This window comes from Castor canadensis, chromosome 12 (genome assembly GCF_047511655.1).
Source record: "Castor canadensis chromosome 12, mCasCan1.hap1v2, whole genome shotgun sequence".
Taxonomy (NCBI): Eukaryota; Metazoa; Chordata; class Mammalia; order Rodentia; family Castoridae; genus Castor; species Castor canadensis.
This window is the reverse complement of record NC_133397.1, coordinates 125,925,833-125,951,804: the sequence shown is the minus strand read 5'-3', so window position 1 is coordinate 125,951,804 and position 25,972 is coordinate 125,925,833. Positions and strand designations below refer to the sequence as shown.

The 25,972-nt window shown below is 37.7% G+C and overlaps 1 protein-coding gene across 4 annotated transcripts in view; it reads right to left on the bottom strand.

Moving 5' to 3' along the window:
* The window catches only part of Dpyd (dihydropyrimidine dehydrogenase), a 798,376-nt gene that overhangs the window by 180,894 nt on the left and 591,510 nt on the right, over positions 1 to 25,972 (bottom strand). For all 4 annotated transcript variants that reach the window (XM_074050934.1, XM_074050937.1, XM_074050935.1 and 1 more), the window contains 2 exons: positions 15,442 to 15,562; positions 14,517 to 14,636 (listed from right to left, as the gene is read on the bottom strand). In XM_074050934.1, the coding sequence (XP_073907035.1) occupies positions 14,517 to 14,636; positions 15,442 to 15,562 (241 nt within the window). The remainder of the gene's footprint in view (positions 1 to 14,516; positions 14,637 to 15,441; positions 15,563 to 25,972) is intronic.

Below are 25,972 nucleotides of genomic sequence, written 5' to 3'. Positions count from 1 at the left end.
ACACATCTGTAAAACAGCCAGAGTTTACAAATAAAGAAAGTATATAGCACATGGCCTCTTTTACATTTTCACTACTTCAAATAGTAGTTATCCTTAAGATTTTTCAAAACCACGTTTCCACGTATACTTTCAAAATTATCTAAATCAAAAAAGGTAGTTTAAAACAATATCCTATTTTGGATAAAAAAAGTTTTGAATGCCTCACCTATCTATTTTTGTTATTTCTCATTAATTGTTCTTTGTTAAAAAATCTGAGGACTTGGATATAAGCTACTGCTTTTTAAGTTTTTATCCATGTATGTGACTACTTTTGGTATAGGTATTCAGTTTTAAAACTCAATTTCCAGAATTTAAGCCTCAACATATGATGAGTTTTTAAAAAGATTAACATTTATGTCATGGCCTACAAAGTTTTGAATTCATTAATTTAATTTGGAGATTCTCCAACCTTAGTGCACCTAGAATCACCTGGAGACCTTGTTAAAACAGACTGCTGGGTCCCTTGGTCCCTTATCCCAGAGTTTTTGATTCAGTTTTTTGGGGGGCTGGCCCAGAAACTTTGTGCTTCTGATAAATTCCCAGGTGACACTTGGTCCAGAAAGTGTCATCTGAAAATCACTGTTTTAATTCATCACTTTATAGTTTAAAATATATATCTGTAATAATACTTTTGATGAACAATGTGTTCTATTTTCTGAGTATTGTGTATCTGACAGGTCCTCCTGAAGTGACACACAAGTAACAATTTGGATGTGGGGGTTGATCCTTTCTCCTAAAGATATGCCCCACTCCATTTTCTTCTGTCATTTCATTTTGTGAAACTATATCTTTGGGTTGCCTAATTGTATGGTCCTTCCTTCTTCTTTTTCTTCTCTTCCTCCTCTTTCTCCTTATTCTTCTGCTTCTTCTCCTTCCTCCTCCTCCCCCTTTTCTTCTTCTTCTTCTTCTTTGTGCTACTGGGGTTTGAACTCAGGGTTTCACACTTGCTAAGCATGGACTCTACCACTTGAGCCATTATTTTTTAGAATGTACCTAGGTGGAAGCCTCTTTGTGGATTTTTTCTGAGTAATCGGTGAATTCTTTTTAGTTACATGCTTTTTAAGTTGTTATTTTTATTTTTTTGAAAACCTAAACAAATTGTACACCTACTAAATAGGTTGAAACATAGAAGTGAACTTGGAACAGTGACAGGTACATGGCAAGTCTGTAATGCTAGCTATTCTTATTTCACAGTCATTCTGTTGTCCACTCCCATCCTGCTACCTTCCTCATGAATTCATTTTCTGACTTCCGTCTGTCCCATTTTCTTTGTTGATTTTGATTCCTCTGTCCTTTTTCTCTACATTTTTTGCAGTGATTTCTAAGGCTATCTGTCAAAACACATCAATTTTCTATCATCTTGGTTTTATTCTATCACACCGTAATATGTATTTTGTTTGTGCTGTTATATTTTGCTCATTCACTACTGTTTCATTGAGCACCTATTTCTCTTACCATTCTTTATCTCATCTCAGTCCATTGCGATTACTTCTGCTTTTTCTTTCTTCTTGATTGGACAAATTCCCTTTCCAGAGCCACAGAAAGAAACTATATTGATGCTCATAGCTCAAAGCCATTTGGTAGCACTTAGCAGACTTCCATGGGATGGGACCCTTAAGACTTAAAGGTGAAGAGTTTTATCTTTTCCCTTCTCCTTGAACGTTGAAACTCGGTACAGATTGAATATGTGTAAAAGTATGTAATTCCCAAGAAATGGGTACAAAGAACTTTAGGGTTTGATTCCTACTTGAAGATTTTGGCTTCTGCTCTTAAACATTAGGCATTGCTTCCAGTCAACTCCTTGCTCACAGAGAGAGTTGTAGAGTCTTCCTTACAGGTTTATCCTATGACACTCAAATAGAATTGCTACTTACCCTAAAGTGGGTACAAAAGTGGTACCTGCTCATTCCTCCAGTCACACCTACTCCTAACTTGGGAAGAGACTCACAAAAATTCCCCAGATATAGACCATTTTTATAGAGTAACCACATAACAACGGCTCTTTTGATACATTCAACATAAATACATTCTTGGAACTTCCTGGTCATGAGTTAGGGATAGTGAAAAGGGGCTTTTGATGTACTCAGTCACCCAAAGTTTAATACTCATAAGTAAAACTCACTAAATATAATATTTGGGGGAAATGTTGTGATAATTGTGACAATTGGCTTAAAGTCGAGTCAACTGTTTATTTTATTTGTTTATTTCATTTGGGATAGGGTGTTCCTGTGTGGCTCAGATTGGCATGGAACTCACAATTCTCCTGATTATTCTCCTGTCTCAGCCTCCCAAGTGCTGAGATTATAGGCACAGGCCACCATGCCTGGCCTCAGGTCAACTTTTTGTTCTTCCTTTGGATTTTTGTCATCCTGTGTGTCTTTGCATATTTTAGTGAGATTTTTCAACAATCCCTACCAGGGTCTACTCATTGAAAATCTAAATCCCTGTATTTGAGTTACCATTGACTAAACTTATCCCACCAAAGAAATATTGTTTCATTTCATTCTTCCTCAAACGAACATCTCAGAATTTGATTGTTATACGTTATAATAGTATCATTCCTCACATTAGGCTCATTGATATTTTTCCTCTCAAAGAGAGGGTTGAAAGTCCCAAGTATCAGAATCCACTTGGACGGTTGTTGAAAATACATATTCTTGCCTTTACCTCAGATCTATGATCTTAGCAGTTATCTGGGCACAGGAAGTGGTCACTGATACTCACTAAGCACATTGCTGGTCATTTTTATAAACCTACATAAGAAGGTGAAACTAACCATCTTTGGAAATGATTTAAAGGACTGTGCAAGGAACAACTGCTCCTACCCACAACAACATTTCTAAAACAAATTTACCATATCCCCATCAAGCATCTACCTTGGCTAGGAAAACAAAAACAGGGGGAGCTTGTAAGTCTTGGGGAAAAAGATATTTCAGCTACTCAAAGTATTATTGTTGGTTTAACTCATTTCAATTATGTTTTCATTATAATTTCCTTTTACTATTCGACTAAAGTAAAAGACCAAATATTTGAACTAGTGAATAAAAATTCAACACAGAAATAATTTGATCCATTAAACCTTTTGCCTCTGCCTTTTTTGTGTTATTTCTCAGTAAATTAATGTGAAGAATGCATGAAACACAGGGTAAGAGGAACGCTGAGAAGTTTACTATACCACTTACAAGTATAATTGTGACCTGTCAGTACTGTGAATATTTTTTAAACAATGATTAATCTTAGTGCTATATTTATAGATTATTTCCAGTCAATTTTTTCTTTGAAAAAAAGTAGTTCTCTCTATATTTTTATCCTACAATATGTGAAGACATTACAAATGCATCCCAGAATAAATTAAGAGAGAAAGCAGGTACAGCACAGTGCTTTCGTGTACAGTCTCATGTGTACATTCTCATATGCTTGGATGCCAGCCATATGATCTAAGAATTCACTTCACAGCTCTGTGCCTGTTTCTATTTCAATAAAACAGACCACTAATTGTACATACCAGATCAGGCTGTTGTGCTAATTAAATGACATAATATATGAAAAGTTCTCAGTAGCTGGCACCCATACTTGAATTACTAGCATTAGAATAATCATTGACTAACTAAATGTAACCTACCAAAGATATGCTGCTTCATTTTATTCTTCCTAATAGCATATCTCAAATATATTGTATGATATAGTTATATCTCATAATGGTAGCATTCCCCCCCATGAGGCTTTATTAATATTTTCCCCCTCAAAGAGGAGGCTATAGTCTATTGAGAGTTCTTATTTGTTTCCAAAAGCTTATCAGCAGAGTCAAGATTTGGAGTCAAAGATTAGCAACCCTCTGAAACATACACATAGAATACTAAGAATCATCTGGGTCTTCCTGCAAGCCTATGAGGTGTGTAGAATTTTCCATGGCTCCGAAGGATATGATGAAAAAGAAGAAGCAGTGACTCCTGTGTTTTAAGAGGCTCAAATGCAAGCCGGGTGCCATGGCTCACGCCTGTAATCCTAGGTAATCAGGAGGCACAGATCAGGAGGATCGAAGTTCAAAGCCAGTCCAGCAAATAGTTCATGAGACCCTATCTTAAAAAACCTTATCATAAAAAAGGGCTGGTGGAGTGGCTCAAGTCCTAGGCCCTGAGTTCAAACCCAAGTACTGCAAAAAAAAAAAAAAAAAAGAACCTCAAATGCAAACAGATCAATCATAAATCAACAATGTGGAAGGAATTGAGAGCAACTCCTGAACATTCCTTGGAGTCAACTTCTGAGCCATACTTATTTTTGAATTAATTCATACTAATTAAAATTTGTTACACTATATCATGGTAGATATGTGCTAGGAAAGCTCAGTCTTACTTATTTTATTTATTCAATTTATACTTTATTTTATTTTAAATCAGGGAAAGTAAGAAATGGTGTGAGTTCCTTATGTTTTTTTTCTTTTAGAAAGTGCTCAGAGTAAGTTTTTTGGGTCTTAATTTCTTCCCCATCTCACCACCTTCGGAATGTCTTTCCCTTTATCCCCACCTAATGCAAAGGTAGCATATCTGAATTACTTCCTACTGTTTTTTGCAAGCTCAGTTGAAACTGTAAAGGTGAGAGAAGAAAGATTGAGCTGTTGAAAAAGAAGGAGAGACAGTGCAGAAACATACATATTTGTAACTGAGTGAGGATTATAAAGAAGAAATTGGGAGGGACACTCAAAGTTTGTTTTAGCATCATATACGGACAAAGAGCTCAGACAGTTTTTCAAGTCAGTAAGAAATAAGGTTCTTTATTGCTGTATTGATGGCGGTTTCATTTCAAGCAAGACTGCATATGCACACTTCCAGAAAAACATTTGAATGCTGCCTTAGTTTTTGTTCTTTGTAGTGAATTCAAGAATTTTCCTCCATTTCACCTAGTTAACTTAGTTTTCCAACACAGAGATCAAGCAATATAGGTGTCAAGGAACAATTATTTTAACAAAGGTCACAAAAGACTATACTCACAGATTTTCAAACAGAGATAGGGTGTTAGCCTAGTAAGTGACATGTGTAGCCTATTAGAATTTAACAAATATATTATATTTAGACTGACTTCCCATGAAAGATATGAAGCAAGATACTGATAAGGATACCTGGAGCTCATCTCTGGAGACGGATCTGAATTTGAGTCCAGGCTATGCCATCTCTTACTTATATGAACTCTGGCAAGTTGCTTAACTGTCTGGAATTTGAGTTCTAAGTCTGTAAAATGGTACCCATGATATCTACTTCATAGGGTTATTTAAATACAAATGCATATAAAGTATTCAATAAAGTTCTAGGAACCCAAATACCACATTCCTCAAGGGTCTTGAGATTCCATGTAAGGGAGTATCATATTCTCCTATGACCTTGATGTGCCCAGGGAGCCAGTGAGTAAGTAGCCAGTGCTCAGGAATGCAGGAATGCTGACTGGTTTTGCTAGCAATACAAAAGCCTGTCATCATAAATCTTCAAATACCTCCAACAGCACATAGTAACAAGTATATTGAGATTTACAAATCCAGAAAGGAAATATTAAAATAGCAGGTATTACATTAACAGACATGGTTAAGTTTACAGAAAAGGAAAGCCATAGTACTGCTTGGTTATTAGAAAGTTGAGTGGAGATAAAATGAAATAAGCTGAGCGTGGTGTTCTCACAGTGTAGACATCCAGTGATGCACTTTCCATGGAAGAATGTATACATACAGACACATATTCCATGAGTAAAGTAATTTTAAGGAAATAATTTTCCAGATTTTAAATTTCCCTGTATATTATTGCCTAAATTTTATTTGCTTGAGAAGGAGTGCTGGCCTTCTGTTTGTTTGTCTTATTACTCAGCAATCCTTCCCCAACCCTAGAAAGAAAAACCTGTTTTCCTTCTCAACAAAGGATGACAGATATCCATAAACATTCTTGGCTGTACCCAGAATGGATTCTCTTTGCAAAAAAAAAATTGTTGGCTTGCAACATTTAATCTTAAATGGGGTAACAAAGGCTTTTTTTTTTTTTTTTTTTTTTTGGTGGTACTGGGGCTTGAACTCGGGGCCTACACCTTGAGCCACTTCACCAGCCCTTTTTTGTGTTGGGTGTTTTCGAGATAGTATCTCTCAAACTATTTCCCTGGGCTGGCTTCAAACTGGGATCCTCCTGATCTCTGTCTCCTGAGTGACTGGTATTACAGTGTGAGCCACTGGCAGCTAGCATATGCTTTTTTCTTCTGAGACCTCAAATACTGTGTTCTACAACTTTTTGAAGAATGAATTCTGGCCCTTTTTATGCTAATTTCTTTCAGATTCTTCACTGGGGCAGGAATTATTCATTTACTTACAGAATACCATAATTCTCTAATTTTACCTTTGATTAAAACCTTTACATTGTTTTGGAGCTCAGATAAACTAAAATGCTCAGTGACACTAACTATTCTTCATCTCCTCTTCTAAGGGTGGTCCCAGACAGAGCCTCACCTGGAACTGATGAATAGGGGGATTCTTGGGCTTGCCCCGATTTGGGCATCCTAGGTTCTGGGAATGGGTCAGGCAGTCTGCATTCTAACAACCTCAGATTCTGATGAAGCACTGACAGCTGGAGCCTCCCCTCACCAATAGGATGACCATGAGCAAGCTGTGACTGCACTCCAGAGTTAAATAAAAATCTTTCTCCTTACTGGTGTCAGTAAATCCTGGTATATAAAAAATCATAAATATACATCTGGAACCCAAAAATTAAGAGTTCACCTAATATTTGTGCTCTGTAATCAGGCATTTGCTTCCAGCCAGCTTAAAGACCTTCAAGTGCAGAGAGATGATGGGATTTTGATAGTCCTCTAGACGTGAGGAATAAATGTGCTGGTTTTGGGGAGTTTGGCCTGATGCTTAGGGATTTAAGACAAGGAATGTATAAAAATGGTGAGGAATCTCGTTCTAGTCATGCCCTCCTCTCCTGGTTTCCTTAGGGACCCCAGTGATTGATAGCCTAATCCAATGACTGTATTGCAGCTGTCTCACTAGGACTCTTTTCCTTATCATTAGCAGTTAGCCCATGGTTAAATTCACAGCTCACTGCTTGGTACTGCCCCTAAGATTTAAGGATCTGGCCTTAAGAAAATATTTAACATAAAACTGAAATCCTGACATACCGAGAACTCAGTTCTCTGCAAGGATTCTTTAATTAGTCCAATGTACTGTACCATTGTTCTGTATGAGACAGCGACAGTGAACCAGTTCTGAAGCTTACAGAGATGTGTAGTCCTAAATTAAATAGCCACTGATGTGTACCTACACTGATTTTTTTAGTACAGTAGATATGCATGAATCTGAGAATATTTAAATTCAAGCTCAACAGTGACACAATACTCTCTAGTTTTACTTTCATAATAGAACTTTTTTTGATTAATTTCAAGCTTGAAATCATTCTTTATGAAAAAACACACACAGAGGAAAGGAATTTAATAATTCATCACCCTGCTGCATAGGTAAGTTTTCTTAATATGCTTGTCAGAGTCCTTGTGTTTACAAGGACTACCAAATATTTTCTTAGGAACTGGTACAGATGTTTTTAATGTATTTTCCTAATTTTGTACAAAAGGAAAAAATAAAACATCTACCTACGTATCCATGAATTTGTTAGCTCTTAAATGCCATTTGATGCTATCACTCATCTGTAGGATGGTAGTTATTTTAACACACCTAAGGAGAGGTGTGATCTATGCTTTAAACCTGTGCCCTTGCTCTAGTCTGTCAATGAGCTGTAAGCATCGATGAATATGGCTGCTGAGCTCTGGGTGAAAAATTATGCATCTCATAAACTGCTGTTCTGCTGAAATGTCAAGCCAAGGCAAGGCTGTACCTCCAACTCAGCACTTGGCATTTTCCTTCTGTCTGCTTTGTTACCATGAAGCAAACATGAACAGTGAGGATTTGTGTAGGACAGGTAGCAGGCGAGCTCACTGTCAAAAATCTATTATTAGGGCTCTGATCTCCTGCACAGACCAAGGATGGCTGAACAGTGAGAAACTCAGACTCCAAGAAAGGAAATATAATGAAAAAGGGGATTCTTTGTCAATCTGTACATGAATATATTCAAATGAGCATTATTTAAATGAGGATATTTCAAATGGTGAGCTTCTCGTGACCAAAGCGATCATTTATAATGAGAATTCAGCATCTTCATTTGATGTGCCTACTTTTGACTGTTCTGCACATATATTGCATATATATTTGTATAACAGGTCTTCAGTACTGTGATCTGTTAAACTTGTGATAGTCTAAGAATGTTTTTTACATATGGGAATAATAGAAGAAAAATGTTACATTATTTTGTTACACACCAAAAAGGCAATGGAAGTGAAATGGAAAGCTCTCCTTTTAATTATCCTTTCACAGGATTCATCATCACATTTTTATCCATTTAAATTATATCTTTATCAGGTTATTTTAAACATCTCAGTGTTAAAACTTCAGTTCTTATTGATAAAAATGGTTACAATAGATAGCTTAAATTTTATGACAGATAGTAGGCGTGTTTTTCTAAAACGATCTTATGCATCAGTAATCATGGGATTGACACATAAAAAAAGATCCAGCCCATTAAAAACTACTTCCTAATAAAAAAAATACCAACACCATGTTTTGTCGTATAATTGTAATGTATAGTGTAAGAATTTAAAGTGATCTGCCAGAATCCTCCAGTTGTTTGCATGTGTGAAAATGGTTATTTAACGGAAAATGTAACTAAAGCTTCTGAGTTTCCAATCACTTCTTTTGCCATTTTTCCAACTTCACACAAAAATTCACTAATAAGTACATCAAATTTAGCTTAAGACTATGATGGGAGTGGATTACGCTGGATTTGTATTCATGGAGTGTCCAGTAGCCAAGGACATTTCTCTGAGCACTGCATGGTCCCAACATTCCAGCCTAAGTAATTAGCTTAGAAATAATCCCACCCCATGCGAAGTGGAGTCAATGCTTACAATCGCTGTTTAAGCTACTATACTGATTTACATTTGTGCACATTTCTAAGTTATACACTAAGAGCTCCTAGTCCTATACCAGCACAGGGCTACAAATTACAGGCAAAATTCCTAACTTGGATCTTCTTTTTGTCGTGTTTCTATAATGAAAATACCTGTGGAGGCTGTACATATAAATGGTCAGGTACAGCCCACACAGCTAGATTTAAAATGAATCACTACTTTCTTACAGACTGTAAGAACATAGATGGGACATGCCACTACAACTTATTTGTTGAGAAGTACAGAACCATTCTTAGTGTTCCTGTGACACTGTAATTATGATTAGCAAATATGGGCTAAAAGAGAGGTCAAACCCTGCAGATCATCTTTAATGAATTACTTAGAAGATAATAACAAAAGTTTATACGTCCTAGTATCGAACAAAAGGTGTCAAATTTTTTCATTTTAGTTTACATACAGTCAGTAATTTCAAACAAGTAGCCAACATTGAACATTAAGAAAAATTCCTATTTTTGATAAAATAGAACAAATTCGGCAAAATAAAATAATTTACAACAAAGAGCTTTTTAAGCTTGTTGGAAGTAAATCATATGGAGCCTAAAAAGTATTATTTAAACTAAAGTACCTTCTGCATAGCAAGTTAGAACTTTTCCCTGTGTGAGTGTGTGTGTGGTGTGTGTGTACCTTGTTCATAAGTACAACTAACAAGGTGTGCACGGGACAATGTAACAAAAGAAAATCTAATGAATGTACTTGCACCCCATTAATCAAAAGCTTTAAAAACACAAGGAACAACAATAAAATTCCTTCAATGAATTTACTCACTTGAAAGAGGCTGGGTTAGTCTTTCTCCTGCTGCAGCATGGGTGGATAAAGATTACCCTCACAGAGTCAGTTGCAAGAAAGACATCTTTAGTGGGTACCACACAGGACTCACTCTCAACCAACTTTAGAAAAATCTTGCCCACAGGAAGGATTTCATGTGGAAATGTCACAGTGTGGCAGGATTCAGGTGCACGATAGTAATCTCTGAGTTGGAGGTATATGAACATGCTCTTATTATTTAGAGACAAAGTCAGGAAAAAGGTCAATATTTTCAGTCAACAATGAAAAGGAACTGAAGTGATAAAAGTAGGAAAAGTAATGAGCGATCCATTCAAGGACAGAGTTCATAATTAATTATGTTGCTGATGAGATTAGGGTTTATTCTAATCAAATAAATAAATCAGTGAATTACTGATTTCTTTGTGCATGCACACACACACACACACACACAAATATGACAATATTCCACCCCACTGTGTGAATTAACTGCTGTTTAATATAACAAAGTTTCCTGCCTGAATTCTAGAAAAGGGAAAGTAAGGTGGTAACGACTTAGCAGTGTTCAGTCTAAAGTGTCCAAAGAGAGATAGAGAATTCCTTAAAATCAATGAGATACCAGAAGTATTGCATGGTAGACAGTTTAATCAGCCATCCTAGTTTCAAGAAAATATTCCTTATGAATTCTGACCGAGGTTTCTTTTGATATTACTCGCACTCTGAAATCACCTGATCTGTAGGTGATCACCTGATAAATCACCTGATGTTATTCTCAGTCTAAAATCACCTGATATAGGAGTGCCAAGAGGGTGGGAGTCTCCTGCAGGGTACATGGAGTGAGCGGGAGGTGAGGCAGTAGAGGTAATCCTACATAGCTCCCTCAGTTTGGCAGTGGGCTAGAAGGGGAGCTGGAGGCCAGGTAGGATTAGCAGAGGCTTGCATTGTCTTTGCAGGTAGGGCAGATTTAAACTAATGGAATGAGTCCTTCAGGGAAAGCAGCGAAGGTAGCGTTAAGAGAAGAGATGATCAATTCTGAGAGGTCCCTGAGAATGAGAAGGGGATGGTACTCATAGCAAGGTAGAAGAGCCAGGCTTAAACAGAACAGGGTAGCCCTTCCACCAATCAGGAGGGATAGGGAAGAGACATGTGTAAATAGGTTTCTAGATTTGGAGGCAAGAAGTTTTAAACTGGAGTTTCTGCATTTTTTTTTCTTTTGGGTGAGGTAAGGGGGAGAAAAGGCACCATAGTCCTTTGCTGAGAGAGAAGAATAAGGTCAGAGGTCTGAGTGGGTCAATCGGAATCTGCAATTCCCTGCTGTCTTTGTCACTGCCCAGTAGCTACTATTTTATTCTGATGAAGTTTTAGGCAATCAAGAAGGAAGTACAGGATTGACGAGACCAAGAAAAATAAATTTTAGAAAATGAAAAAAAAAATCACCTGATAACCTCTTGATCTACTAATCTGTAATGGACAACATACTATAAGCATAAATTATGCCAGCTATTTATGCCATGATTGAAATTCTGGTTCATAAACCATCCTCTTATGGTTTGATTCACATGTTTGAACACACTCTTCCCCTGACTGAATCACTTGCAAGTGAGCTGTAAAAAAAAAAAAAAAAATGCAGTTTCTAAAACAGCAAGGCAGAAGACAAGGTCTTAAACCCCTCTATCTTAATAAGAATTTTAAACTGCAACAAGTAGAAATTATCTTTCTATAGGCATAATGAGTTATGTAACAAGGAATCCATTTTCTAAAACAATACAACTTTCAAACTTTTGTGACATTAGCCACAGTAAAGAATGCATTTCAAGGTCTTTTTCCAGGGGTAGGTACCAGTGGGAGGTGGGTGGGCACAAGGAAAGGGTGAATGAGGGTGAATATGGTGGTTGTATTTTGTATTCATATATGAAAATAGAAGAATGGAACCTGTTGAAATTGTTCTAAAGAAGAGGAGGGGAAAGAGAGAGAATGAGAGAGGGGTAAATCTAACTAAGATATATTGTAAGCGCATATGTGAAAATTACAATGTGTCTCCCTGTACAACTGGGGACAGCGATTAACTGTTAATAAATTTTTTTAAATGATTCATTTCACATCATGGTCTATACATGTATATAGTATATGCATAAGTAAAAAAGTTTGATCAAGCAATTCTTGTTGCAACTAGGAGTAAACATTCAGTCATTTTTCCTATTCTGTTTCATTTTTTAAAGGATTATAGTTCATTAAGCTGAATTCCATAGCAGAGTTGTGAACTGGAAACTAATGTCTGAAGAAACACCATTGTAGAATTCAGAATAATCATATTTGAAATAAATCAACTGCTACTTCTTAGCTGAGACATTCTTTAGCTGAGAGCCTGTCTTCCCAGTGTGCCATCTTAAGAGAACAAGGTGGCCATTTTTTTGGCAACAGGTACAATGCCACAGTGCCCCCCCCTTTCTATATTTAAACAAAACCAAACCCATATTTCAAACCTTATTCTGAGAAATATTCAGAAACCTTATTCTGAGAAAAACAACGAAGATTGGATAACAAGCTGGAAAATGTATTGAAATGGGAAAACCCTAGCAATGCAAAGGACGTACTGTTTGTGGCTGTCTGAAATTGGACATGATCTGGCTTTCACTTAAAAATAAATGTGATTCAAACAGCTCTTGTAAAAGTTGGCATTCCAGTGTTCCAAAAGAATACTTGGGCTGATATTAACGCTGTATTGTGTAGATTTGTTTTAAATCTTGCAAAAAAATTCTTCCATATTTTGTTTGATTCTCTATACTGAAACAGCACTTGAAGTTCTATTATCATTTTTGATAAATGAGAAATAGTTATTTACCCATTTTTGTATTTTCCTTACCCCCTAAAATTTGAAGCCATTATTATTTAACACAATTTTACAAGGCTATGTTTTGCTCTAAGTCATTCTGAAGGTACTTTGTTACAGAACTGGCTTCCACCCTAAAATATATTATCATTGCCTGTTCAAAGTGCTTTTCAGATTCTATTACCTTGAAACTAAAACAAGCATTGCTTTAAAGGAGAAAAACTGTACTAATTTTGTCAGTATGGAGAGAGGCTATTTTCAAAACAGAGAGTTCAATGTGAAGGGACTTAATATAAAACCTATTAGAGATGAGCTACAAGCCCTTAAAAATGTTAGGGACTTTTGTTGTTTAAAATGAAAGTTCCCTGGCTCAGCTGAGCTTGTACCCAAGTGAATATTTATATATGAATTAATAAATCTTGGAAACAGAGTTTATGGAAATGCTAACAGGCCCTGAGGTATAGCTGAATTTGTTTTCAGGTACTGCTATAATTTCCAGTGTGTGTATGCTTAAAGACTGCAACACAAAAGACTTTTTGTAATGCTGTAATTTTGTACTTTTATTAGACTGAGTTATAGTACAGGAGAATATTCAGATATTGCAGCTTAAATGAGAAAACATGAATGGTGTTACTTATATAAAATACTACTGCAATAGTTCTTTCATTAATTTTTAATGTTCAGCACACTCAGTGACCTCTTTTATTCCTTGTTGTCAACATGGCAGGCTGGAAAAATTGAAGTAGGCTGACAAGAAACATAGTTTACATTGTGGCCCAACTCGACTTGACTCTGTCTGGGCCCTTGGTAAGGCAGTCCATGCTGTTCTGCATAACGGTGCTAGTTAAGCCCTGTTTGATATCTCCTGATAGGAGACAGTAGTGCTGGGCCTGAGCAGGTGCTGCTCAACAGCCTTCCTCCTCCTGACGTTGTGGACAAGCATTCAATTAAAACAGAGTCTAACCTTTCGCTCTTGGATCATGACTCACTCATGGACAGGGTCATGACTCACAGACAGGCTTCGTACTCTCACGAGAGAAAACTGGCCTGGACAGAGCTGTACTTGTGTGGATCCAGCCTCTTCCAAGAGCACACTTTGCTCTGCTCAGCTGTGCTTTTTCTTGAACAGTGGGACACTGCTATGTGACATACATTTGCTACTTTCTCCATCACCAAGGAGACTAATCCCCATACCAGCACAGTCAAGAACATCACAGCATTGTCTTTGCAAGGCCAAGTTCATGTTGTCACAGCAACAGAGTGAGTGCATAGGGCAAGAGGACCTTGGGGTGAAAACTTCTCTGTGTTTTTCAAATGCAAGTGGTGGAGGAGGAGAAAGAATATGCAAAGGTGTGAGGTTTGTCAACTAAAGCTTAAATGCTATGCTTTAATGGTTTGTTTGGGACAGTTGTGAAATCAAGGTTTTTTTTTTAAGAAAGCAGATTTTAAAATGCTAGGAAGAGTGGTGGGAACTAATTTAAGACAATTAAAATAGTATTATAATCGGGGTGATTATTTGTTTCTCGCAAGAGGCCCTGGTATTAACTTTTACTAATAAGTGGCAAGACAGTCATGACAGACATTTTGATAAAAGCATAGATAATAAGAGAACAGATCCTGTGCAAGACCCTATTTCCATATTCTCTCATCTTGTACCCACAGTCACTTGAGTCTTCACATTCAATCTGTCCCTCCTGTCATCACTATTAGGAATAGTGACCAGCGATGAGTCATAAGAACTTGAGATCGTGAAAGACGCACTACTCTTGCTTGCAACGTGACTTCCTGATCTGTCAGCAACCTCCAAGGAAGCATAAAGGAAGAAGAGGAGAACACCTACCTGATACACCACCGTATGTGGTCCGCCTTCCAGTACCCACTGCTGGCCAGGGAGTGCCATCGGCTTTCAATCCCATCAGACCTGAGACAGTGTTGGTGGCTGTAATACCATCTGCACCACCTGTTAGGAACACAGCAAAATTTGTCTACAATTCTAAAGAAATGGTGCTTAAAACCCATCCTAGCCTATGTAGCTCAGGAAAATGTTTTATTTTCTCTTCAGAACTCGTCCTTCCCTTAAATGTCTACGCTCATTTAACAGACACAGCGATGCTTAAAATGCTAGATTTTTAAAAAGTTTTAATCACCACGAGTTCACTTTCTCAATTATGAGATGGATTTATTGGTGTCAAATGTTTTGTATTCAGTGTTATTGCCCAGATAATTTGCAATGTTTTTACAACTCAGGGTACAATTTCCATAGAATAGAACAGAGCATACATGGTTTATACAGTCACACATCGGTTTATGCATTCAGCAGATATCCACTGAGCATGTGTTTATGGTGGTGAGCTAGCTTTTCTCAAATACAAAGGAGTTTCTTTAGCCAGCTCACAGTGTGGGAAGTTGATACCTTCTTTTCCACCTCATTGAAGAGTCAAATGCTATTAGTGATTGGTACAGTATGAGGTCCTTAATTGTGGAGTGGTTTGTTGTGACTGTCGTTTTGTTTCATAATTTTTGGTGTGTAAGACAAGTGTTTATTGGAAAGATTACCAAAGATCTGTGCTCCTAGGCTAAAGTTTGGTGTCCATTTATTAATGGAAGTCCAGGCATGAATTTATTTCATTTGTGAGAGCAAGTGCTCAATTTAATATTTTCCTAAAATGTAAAGATACACAAGTATGCTGGTGGAAAAGGCATCCTTCACTGTGGCTACAAAATTCAAGCCAATATTTACACAACTGGGCGAGGGTAGGCCTCACCTTCCTTGGCTGCTCTCGCGATGCTTACGATATCAGTGACATTTGGGGTCAGCTTGGCAAAGAAAGGAATCCGAACAGCTCGTCTGACCCAGCGGCAGATGCTTCTCACCAGCTCTGGATCCTGTACAAATAGGGCAGTTAAATATAGCACATAATTAAAGAATTGTGATCAAAATGGGTACTGGATCAACAGCAGGGCTGGAGGTGTGCAGGACAAACCCAAATTGACAATGAACTACCTGGTACATTGCTCAAATTGCCTCAGCACTACATCTAGACTCATTAGGGGACGATTAACACACTTCACGTGAACTGCAAATTCATCACGTAAAGATTAAATTTCTCATGGGAGCCTTTGGAAAACAAAATTAAGAAGAATTACAAAGAATGGAATGGAAGAAAATGTTTCTCATTTTCAGGTAAATAATCCCAGGAACAGGAACGAATCATAAACTTCTGGTGTTTAAGTTCAGGAAACATTACAGAATTTCTAGTGACCTCATTGGTTTAAACATAACAACAACAACAAAAATAATAATTTGAGCTGTTGACTCCCAGCAGACGGTATTCACTCTGAAACCTGTTGTTTAAAGTACTGAGGTGTATTCAAAAGAAGTTCTCTCTGTGACTTTATTATCCATCTAAATGTGAGATTTACTAATGGGATAATTTAGCCTTAGATCACACATGTGTTGATCAGTGAGTTCAGCTTACTTATGTAAATGCTACCAAGATCTGTGCAGCCTTTTTTTCAACGTTCACCTACTTGAAAGAATTGATCAAAATGACAAAAGTGAAGTAAAATATCAAATGCTCATTTTTAAAAGCAAGGAATAGACATTTTCCGGTGCCTGTTTCCTGTGATTTTTTTCAAGCTTTTCTTTTCTCATGGGACAAGTATCATTTAGAGGGCAAATATCTATCCTTTCCACTGAAATAGCTGTAGTAATAATATTCTTTGATTTCAACACATACAATAGTCATTTTTTTCATTACTTTGAGTGCAAAATTTATTCTGACAGGAACTGATAATGTGCTCTGATAAATTACTTGAAAATATGCAAAAGAAATTCATTATCGAACTTAGTAATATCATCTTAGCAAGCTAGACTGTTTTTCGAATAAAAGAAAAAGCCAGGAAAATACAGACATATATTTAAACCATGAAAGAGTCAGCAATTATATCACCTGTAATTAATATTTCTGTACGTAAGAATGTTGCTCTTTGCATTTTAACCTTTTGAATTCTTTGAAGATGAGATTTCTAGTGATATAACCTTTAGAAAGAACCTTTTCACTTACTTTAACGTGTCTTGATCTGTCATCCTGCCTTATTCAAAAAGTTATATGTTTATATGCTAAGGCGCTACCACGAGGTAATTTCTGTTGGTCGTTATTATCTGTAGTCAGTGAAACTTACTACTTTCAACAAGAAATCTTTGGCTTGCCTTGTTCGCTTTTCAGAACAGTAATTTCTTCATTAGACATAAATATTAAAAAGCACTGTATAGAGTGCTCTGTGGGGTGTAGTGTGTATTATGAATAGTAAAATCTGGAGACTTCGCTGTACAAATTCTACCTCATGAAAATGGAGATCCGCCCTGCACATGCAATCTTCATGAAATATTTATGACCATGCTCTGCCATTATAATGGTGGTTGCTTTTTTTTGACTTTCATTTCTAACTTATGAATTTCGATGGGACTTAGCCTAGAAATGACAGTAACTCCAGATGATATGAATTGCATGTCCATTGTGAAAGCACTCTTTAAGGTAGAATTTGACAATAATTTAAAGATCACTCGAACCACATCATATGGGGAATGTATCCCGATAAGAATTACTGAAACAGATTTAAAATATGCTTTGGTTTCAATAGGGCAAGCACTAATCATCTGACAGAAGCTTCTGAGTAACTCTCAATGCCATTGACCTCCATGTCTTTATAATTTACTCTGAACATTTGTCAGGCTTTCTTCCATTGCTTTTCTCTAGTTGACTACTTTGAATACATGTGTTAGTTGTTGTTTAGCAGTTGGGATTTGCTCAAAGGTTTTTTGGTTTCCCAAAAGCATGTGGCTCCTTGACAACTGATATCTGCTTGACTCATCAGTCTGTATTTCGAGACAGCACAATCTGACCCTCCCGTCGTGCTGAGGGGCTGATGGTATTCTCTTCACTTCATGTTCACTGCAGCCAGCCACTGCTCATCGCCAGCAGCTGAAACACAACTTAATTTCCTGAGAATTTTTAAAACATTTTCTGACCAGCATTATTGAGGAAGTTGCTTATCGATTGCACGGTTTTGTTTGACAGTTAAAACAGGGAATGTTCTCCCAACAATACATGCAGTGAGGCTAATAATACCATGCAATGAATGTGTATTAAAGGACAGAATAACTATTCACACTTTCCTGGTTTTTTTTTTTAATACTTTTGAGAGTTTAAGATCTAACAATAATTAATAGTGATTTGACATTTTCTTATTTATTTCATTTTTTTGAGACAGGGACTTGCTTTAAAGCCCAGATTGGCCTTAGACTCACGCAGTAACCCAGGCTGGTCTTGAACTCACAATCTTCTTAACTCAGAGTACTGAGTGCTGGGATTATAGGTATGAAGCACCACATTGGGAAGTGATTCTGCATCTTGACTCCCTCATTTTCTAATGATAGCTTTAGAAAGCTTTGCCTTCCATAACAAACCAGTTTTTACAATCCTATCAAAATGAGAAATTTTTAGGCAGTTTCTAGTACCCCTACCAAAATCTTCAGGATAGGAAACATACAGAGATATGTTTCCAATTATCAATACCAGCAAAGAGTAAATAAAATTTCCAGGCCCCTCACAATATTTCTTGTGTCAATGAATAAAGGATGAATAAAAACTTGACATAATACCTAGAGCCAAAATTCTCTTGGGCTGTGTTAGACCTTTCAATAAGCATTGACCTTACCTTTTGTATCTGACCTGACTTCCTCATGACTGTTAGGAAAACTTCTCAGACTTTGTTCCTACGCTTAGCAAACCTCTAACCTCCGCCAAACCTAAAACCATGAGCGTTGTAAGACAACTTCTGAAACCCACAGGAAAGATTTGCTGTCACGGACCTAACGCCCCAGCAATGTTTTCGTCTAACATATTGATCATGGCTTCCTCTGTTCTTTGGCTATGAGAGTTCATGCCGTGCCTTGGAGCACAGACTCAGGGCAACTTGAATCTGTGTTCCTGAAATCTATCCATTAAAACAGAGACATGCCTAGATTTAAGAAAAACCTCCATTTATTTTATGATAGATGGACTTCTGAAGTTGTGAAATCTAAAAATGTCACTTTACAGACATGGAGGTAATTCTGAAGAAAGTTGACAATTATTCCCAAAGAATAACTTAACAGGTCTTTCAAATCATCAAAATCATGTAAGTCTACCTGGATCAGAAAATTTTTATTGGCTTTTTCTACAGGCATCAATAATACTCACCCCTGAGCCATGGTTTGCAATCTCTCCTACAGTAGCTGTGTATATGTATGTGTGGTGTGTGTGGTGTGATGAGTGTGTGGCGTATGCATGGGTGGTATGTGTGTGCATGGCGTGTGTGCATGGCGTGTGCATGGTGTATGGTGTACATGGTGCGTGTACTCAATACCTGTCAATACTTCTGTTATTCATCCAAAACTGTTCTCAGTGACAAAACCATTTTCTGTGATGGAATTGTGAGTGAGGCACCATCAGCAAGAAGGCTCCGAAGACCTTACAGGAATGGCTGACAGTCCTGGGGAGCAAATGGTGCTTTTTAGGGTACAACATGATAAAGGTAAGCAGAACAGACACGGGAAATAGCACTGAAAGAGGACGGGAGCAGCCTAGAAGACAATGTGTCTTCCTGAAAATTTTCAGGAAGAGCAGTGTAGGGATTGCCTGCCATTAGCTAATATGTTCTGGAAAAAATTTCTGTGAAAACCAAACAAGGGCAATGTAAAGGCTAGGAAATATAGTGCTGTGTAGATTGTGTGCGGTATACTTTCTGTTGTGTAAAACTGGTTGTTTTTGAAGCTTAATATCTTAAGGCCATAAGGTAATTTTTAGTTCTAGTAATACTACATCTCTACACAAATGTCCCACCCTTCTACTTTTGAGGTCCTGCAATGACCTCTCTCGCCATTGTAGGGCAGGCATAGCCCCCACTTACTGAGGGCATCCCATCCCAGTGGCTTCCTGCCCTCTACAAAGCAACACTACAGAATGAGGCTGTGAGCGTTTCTTGACAAGCTAAATTGCAAGTGAGATTTTTGACTTGAAGAAACATTTCTCTCCAATTTACCTGGTAATTTTCACTCTGTACAATTCTTTCCAAAATGGATTTCAATGAATTCACTGAGAAATTTTACCAGTTATAAAATGTTTTCCACTAAGGAACTCCTAAGTCTTAATTCGCATGACACTAAAAGAGGTGGCTAGCATTTTTCTTATGTCTACTTTTCTGACGGAGAGAGCTGGGACCCAGAAGATCAATCTGAGTGCCTATTTCATCTTCTTAATTTTCTTTCCCATTATCATGTTCTAAGACATCATCTTCTTTAGCAAAATTGCTCCCTAAAGTGAAATTCAGCTGTCAATTGTAAACTAGAACTATAAAAGGCTTCTACCACATTTATCCCTGTAAGACTAGACGCAGCTACAAAGTAATAGGTAAAAGGGTGCATTTATCCTTCTTTGTCAATAAAATAGGGCCGAAAGAGTTAATTGCTGTAAGTAGAAGTATTAGTGAATGCAAAGACTGGGTGTTGGACTGGAGATGTTTTAAATTAGCTTAGGCTTTAGTATGGGTCTTTCTTGACTTTCTTTTTCTAAGTTAAACATTTTAACGGTTGTACAAGCACTTTGGAAAACATTTGGACAGTATAAACATGCACTTACTAATCAATCCAGAAATTCCACTCTTAGGTGTATATACAAAAGACATGAAAACCTATTTCCTCACAAAGACGGAAACATGAATGCTCACAGTAACTTTTTCAAAATAGATCCAAACTGGAAACATCTCAATAACCATCAATATGTCAGTGAATTAAACAGATTCCAGCATATCTGTACAATGGAATGGTATTCACTAAGAAAAGGAAATAAACTCCTGAATCTCACCACAACTTGAAATCAGCTGTTTCACAAATATGCTGAATTACTAAGATATTTTGACACTGGTCTGAGTTATGAGGTGAACATCTGTCACAGAACTTGGACCATGGAACATCATTTTTACTTGAAAGAGTGACTGAGATACGAGTGTGACTTTTCGGACTTGGGCATTTGTTAGGCAGTTTCAGAACAATTAACAAAAGAAACATATTATTCAAAGAAAGGAAATAACGTTATTTGTTGATGAAGATAATAGTCACGCTTTCAGGTAAAAACAGGAGTTAAGGAAACTTTGAATTTACAGGTTGAGTTTAACAGTTTCTGAATGGTGATGACATTATTGCTGCTTTTGTGAATATTATTCTTCCATTTTATAACATCAAAATGTTTCAATATTTAGGAAAAAAGTAAGAATATACTAAATAAAATAGTACACAAAAGAGTACATGGTATACATGGGTATATCTGAAATTCATACCAAAAAGACAAACTATGCCGATATTAAGCAGAGCAGTGGATTCTGGGGCTGACAACTGGGATGGGGAGGGATTAAGTGGGAAGAGCATGAGGCAACTGAGGGGACAGAAGTACTCTGTATTGTGAGTGTGGGGTGCACAGGGGTAGGCACTGACCAAAACAGATCAAAGTCTACCTGTAAATGTGTTGAGTCTATTACAGACAACTGGACTGCGTGAATTTCACCTGAGTTTTAATCGTAATTCAAAGGGAGTCACATAAATAGAAAAGTGAAACGCCAGGCAGTGTGAGTTCTATCCTTTCACCAAACACTTGCTGATCATTGCAGCTGCTCTGTGCTGGATGCTCAAGTGAGTGGAACAAGAAGTCAGAACACACCAGGAAACACACTTAACATACATGCTGGATGCTCAGTGTCAAAAAGGAGCTCTTCATTGTTCTTTCTCACATCAGATCGCCTCTGTGAGTGCAGCTCAGGACTTAGCATTCATCAGATATTGTTGTATTGATAGAACTAACACTGCACAAATTGACACTGACTTTCTTATTCCTATTTAATTGAAGAAAATTGAGATGAGAAAGGTATCAAGTCCAGGATAAGCTAATAAATATTTTAGGCACTATGCATTATGTCTGATGGTGGAGATGTAATGATGTATAATATACCATCTGTACCCAAAAAGAACAAAAGTGAAAATATTTTTTAATTCAAGGGAGAAAATGCATATAACAAACTCTCCATGTGATTGTAAAATGCACAAGTATACAAACATGGAATATGTGTGCATGCGTGTGTCTCTCCACATGTCTACATGGGTGTTTTATATATATATATATATATATATATATATATATATATATATATATATATACATTTATATACACATATTTATGATGTGAATATATAACCCACTTCCTGTGTCTTAAGCACAGTCATCACAGACTAACTTGTATTCTCTGTCCTGCCCACGCACGTGCAGCCTCTCCATTCTGATCCTCACTTCAGGCCTTTTTTTTCTCTCTCTTTCTACCCAAAATGCCTTTCTCTTGCCCCCTGAATAACATCTCTCAAAGTATCCCCTCTAGGACCAGTCCTCTCATGCTGTCTCCGGGAAGGATTAGTAATGACTGTCTTCCATGTTTCTTTATTACTGCATTTATCATGGTGTTTTACAATCATCTTCTCTGTTTTATAATCAGTTTCTCTCTACTAGACTATTAGTCTTTTAAGGGTTCTGTCTTCCTCTTCCTCTAATCTCTTAGTGTAGAGCCTAAGACTTGAAAGATAGTAAAAATTGTATTGAATGAAAGAATGAAGAATGCCTAGCTGTGAACCAGCTTTCCATGGTGAATGACAAAATATTTACCTCCCTTCTCAAGCTGGGGATTCAGGACATCAGTATTTCTTGCTCGCACACCAGTGGCACTGGAAATAGTGTCTTGATGCTCTACCAATGAGAGAAGAGCTTGGAGGGTACTTGTCCCTACTATGGCCTGAAACTCCCTGCAAATTCCCCAAGGGCCCAGGCTGCGCCTTTCTGTCTGATCCTTTCAGATATGGAGGGTTTCAACAGAGCCTGCATTTCCTAGTCCTTGATCCCTGGGGCCTAGTGAAAGAGGGAGAGTCTGCCCATATTCTTGCCAGCTAAAGGGGCCTTTTTACTCCTTTAAGTACAATTTCTGAGAATATGACTTAATGCTGACTTTTCCTTGCAGTTACACAGGATTTCCCTGGTGTACCATCCTCCGATGCTCCAGTGCAGGCCTTTCCATTCTCACCAGCTGAGTCTCAGAAGCTTGCATTTTTACCTAACGGAGAACTGACATGCAGTGTTCAGCTAACTCCTGACTGCCAGGTATTCTTTGAGTCACTATTTTAATCACTTATTATGACCCTGTGGCTTTCTAACTACCTTTTTAAACCAGCAGTCTTCTTTTTCACTCCCAAATGGTGGTGCCAATGGTCATGAAGTTGGAGGGGAAGTATCTCCTTGCAGAACAGGCCAATGAACACTCGTGTCATAGCTCCATGCGCTGTTCTTCGGGCCGGTTCCTCACAGCGCTACTGCTACTGTCCTTTTGTGTATATGCCTTGCATCTCCAGTTCAGCAACATCATACTTAGCAAAGACACAGAAAGTGGGCTCACCCGGATGGGATGCTGCAAGATCAGCTTTGTGATTTGTAGAGGAATCATCTCACTGTTCAGGAGAACTGATGTGTGTGCTAACATAATGAGTAGGCTCTGAAAAGATTGCAAAGTACACATGCAGAAGCAAGCAGCTGAGGAAGATGAAGGTACATGAAGACCCCTCTTCAGGGAAAGACTTGGCCAGCTGCAGTGTGTGTGAGCTGCTACCCTTTCACTGCCCGCTCCTCCATGTCTACCTAGTTTTTAAGCTGAGGTCATGCTCCTTGGGGAGGCCCAGTCAATGGTAAAAAAAACTGTGGCCCAAAGTACCTAGCCATTTCTGTCCAATGTGGGACTTCTCAAACAGGCAACCTTTGCCTTGAAGCTTTCTATTGGACTGGCACAAATTTTTCTCAAATCCTTACCAGGATCCAATGGCTCCTCCCTCCACCCTGCAGCACCGGCACAATTCTGAATCCTCCCTTTTCCTTCCCCAGACATTTCCTAACAATAAACCCTTTACCCTCCCAACTCAATCACTGTATCTGCTTCCTGGAGGACTCTACTGCTGGCATTATCTACCACTTGCTTATTTATAAGTTTCCCCAGCAGAATCTGGTAAACCATAACACATGGAGACACAGGCTCTGCACATATTCCACAGATACCACTGTTGAGTGTTCAAAATTGTGGACCAGCTGAGCCAAGCTGTACCCCCATCAAGTTTCCTAATCACTGCTTGGAACATACTACAAAGACTTCAGTGGAGAATGAAGGCAGGCACTTCCTTGCCCTATGTATGGATTCATTTTGGATTAAGGCAAGTCAGTATTTAAGTGTATAATAAGAAGTTTTTATTCTTTCCAATCTTCAGGAAGCTTGGATTTTGTTTTCTTCATGCAAAGAATTAGTGTAAACAGAATAACAATTGATATTTCATGCATCTATTGGTTCATTCACTTAGCTTACATTTTCCAGGGCTAGAGTTAGAAAAGAACCATAAGCATAAAACCTCAGTGTCTTTATAATCCCATATCAGTGTGAATGATAAGCAACCCAGGGAGGAAAGTAGAGTAAAGCAGCATTCAGCCCTGGAGCACCCACTATGCTGATGGATATATTTAGGATGAAGAGAGTCTGGGGAAGTCATGCTTCTGTCTTGGGAACTTGATGAAATTCAAGCAAGAAGGAATTACTGCTGAGGCAATTTTAAATAACATAGCAGAGGAAGCCTCAATCCCTTGGCACTGAATGGTTTCAGCTAAGGAGAACTCATCCATAACCAGTTGCTACAGTTCCTCAAGGAATTGCTTCCTACTGCTGCAGGAAGAGCGGGGAAGAAATATCTATGCCTATTTTTTGTTTGTTTCTTTGTTTTGCCAGCTCTTTGGACTTATTTCTTTCTTTGAATGAAAAGGAGTTTGGTAGACATACCAAGCATGATTTGTAAATGTGATAGTCACAAGTTCTTGACATAAAATTCATGAATATTGGCTTTTATTCAAAATGGTGAGCAAGCCGGAACTATCTTTATTAATTTATTTATTTTTATTTACACTTGTTTGCTGGCTTATAAGAATATATATACTATGTGTGTGTGTGTAAAAAGAGGGTTCTTAATTTCAAAGTCTTTTAGGTGTCAAGAGAAGGAAACATGGAGCGGTCACACCATGTTGGTGGTTTATTACAGGTTCGTGTGGAAAAGTAAGAAAGTGACTGGAAGATTTTTGGTAAAGTAAGAGCCAGTGCTTTGGGGACTAGGAGTTCTCCTTCATCTTGTAGGAAATGAGCAGCTGTGAGGATCAGTTTTGCTGTCTTTGCTTTGGTGGGACAGGGGTTTGATCTCATTGGCTTTGTATTTTACTCTACCACTGGAGGCCAATGTCCAATCTAGCTTTTACCTTCTTATTGCTCCTTCAGGAGTGGGTGTCTATCACTTTAAGGATTAGAAACTGTGATGATATGAGTCGCTTTGATTTCCTGCCATTCTTTTTACACTTGTCTCTTATTTCTGTATTTCCTTTAGGTTCTCTAATTCAATTTTCAGCTATGTACTCTAAAATCTACAGGTTTCAAAACAAAATCCACAGAGGAGAACATTTAATACAAACAGCATAGCTCTTAATATTTAAGCCATCCACCATTTCATTTTCCTTCTTATTGTGTAAAGATTTGCCACTGTTCCATCAGTGGGACAGAAACCACTTCCACCATACAAGCCATTGAAGAGTTGTCCTCTCTACTATCTTACAACCAAGAACTGAGACTCCAGCCAAAAATTTTAATGTCACAATCCTAAGAGTAGGAAAAACTGATTTGTGTCTGGGTATGGTGAGGGGTCTCTCCACAGCATCCAGAATAGATAGGGATGGAGGGCCACAGTGGGGGAGTCTACATGCTAGCAAGACAATCCTTGGTGTCCATATCTGAATTCCTTTGGTTTCTATACATTTTTTCTGCCGTCCTTGCTTTCTCTGATTCTATAATATATCTTCTTAGTTATGTTGCTGGCAACTAAGAATTGCTACAGATTGTTAACCCTTATCCAATATAGAGTGATCTTACTGCCTGAATTATAGCCCTACACTCTATCAAAAGCTATTAATTTCTTTTAATTTTCTAAAGGTGGTTGCTTTTTGTTTAAGTACACTCTCTGGACAATGACTTGAGGTCAACGTTAGGGCAACTTGTAGGCAAAATACTGCCTCTGATCACTTTCTTTTAGAAAGGTGCTAGGCTGCTTTGTAAGCACGAAACCCTGAGTTCAAATCTCAGTCCCACCAAAAAA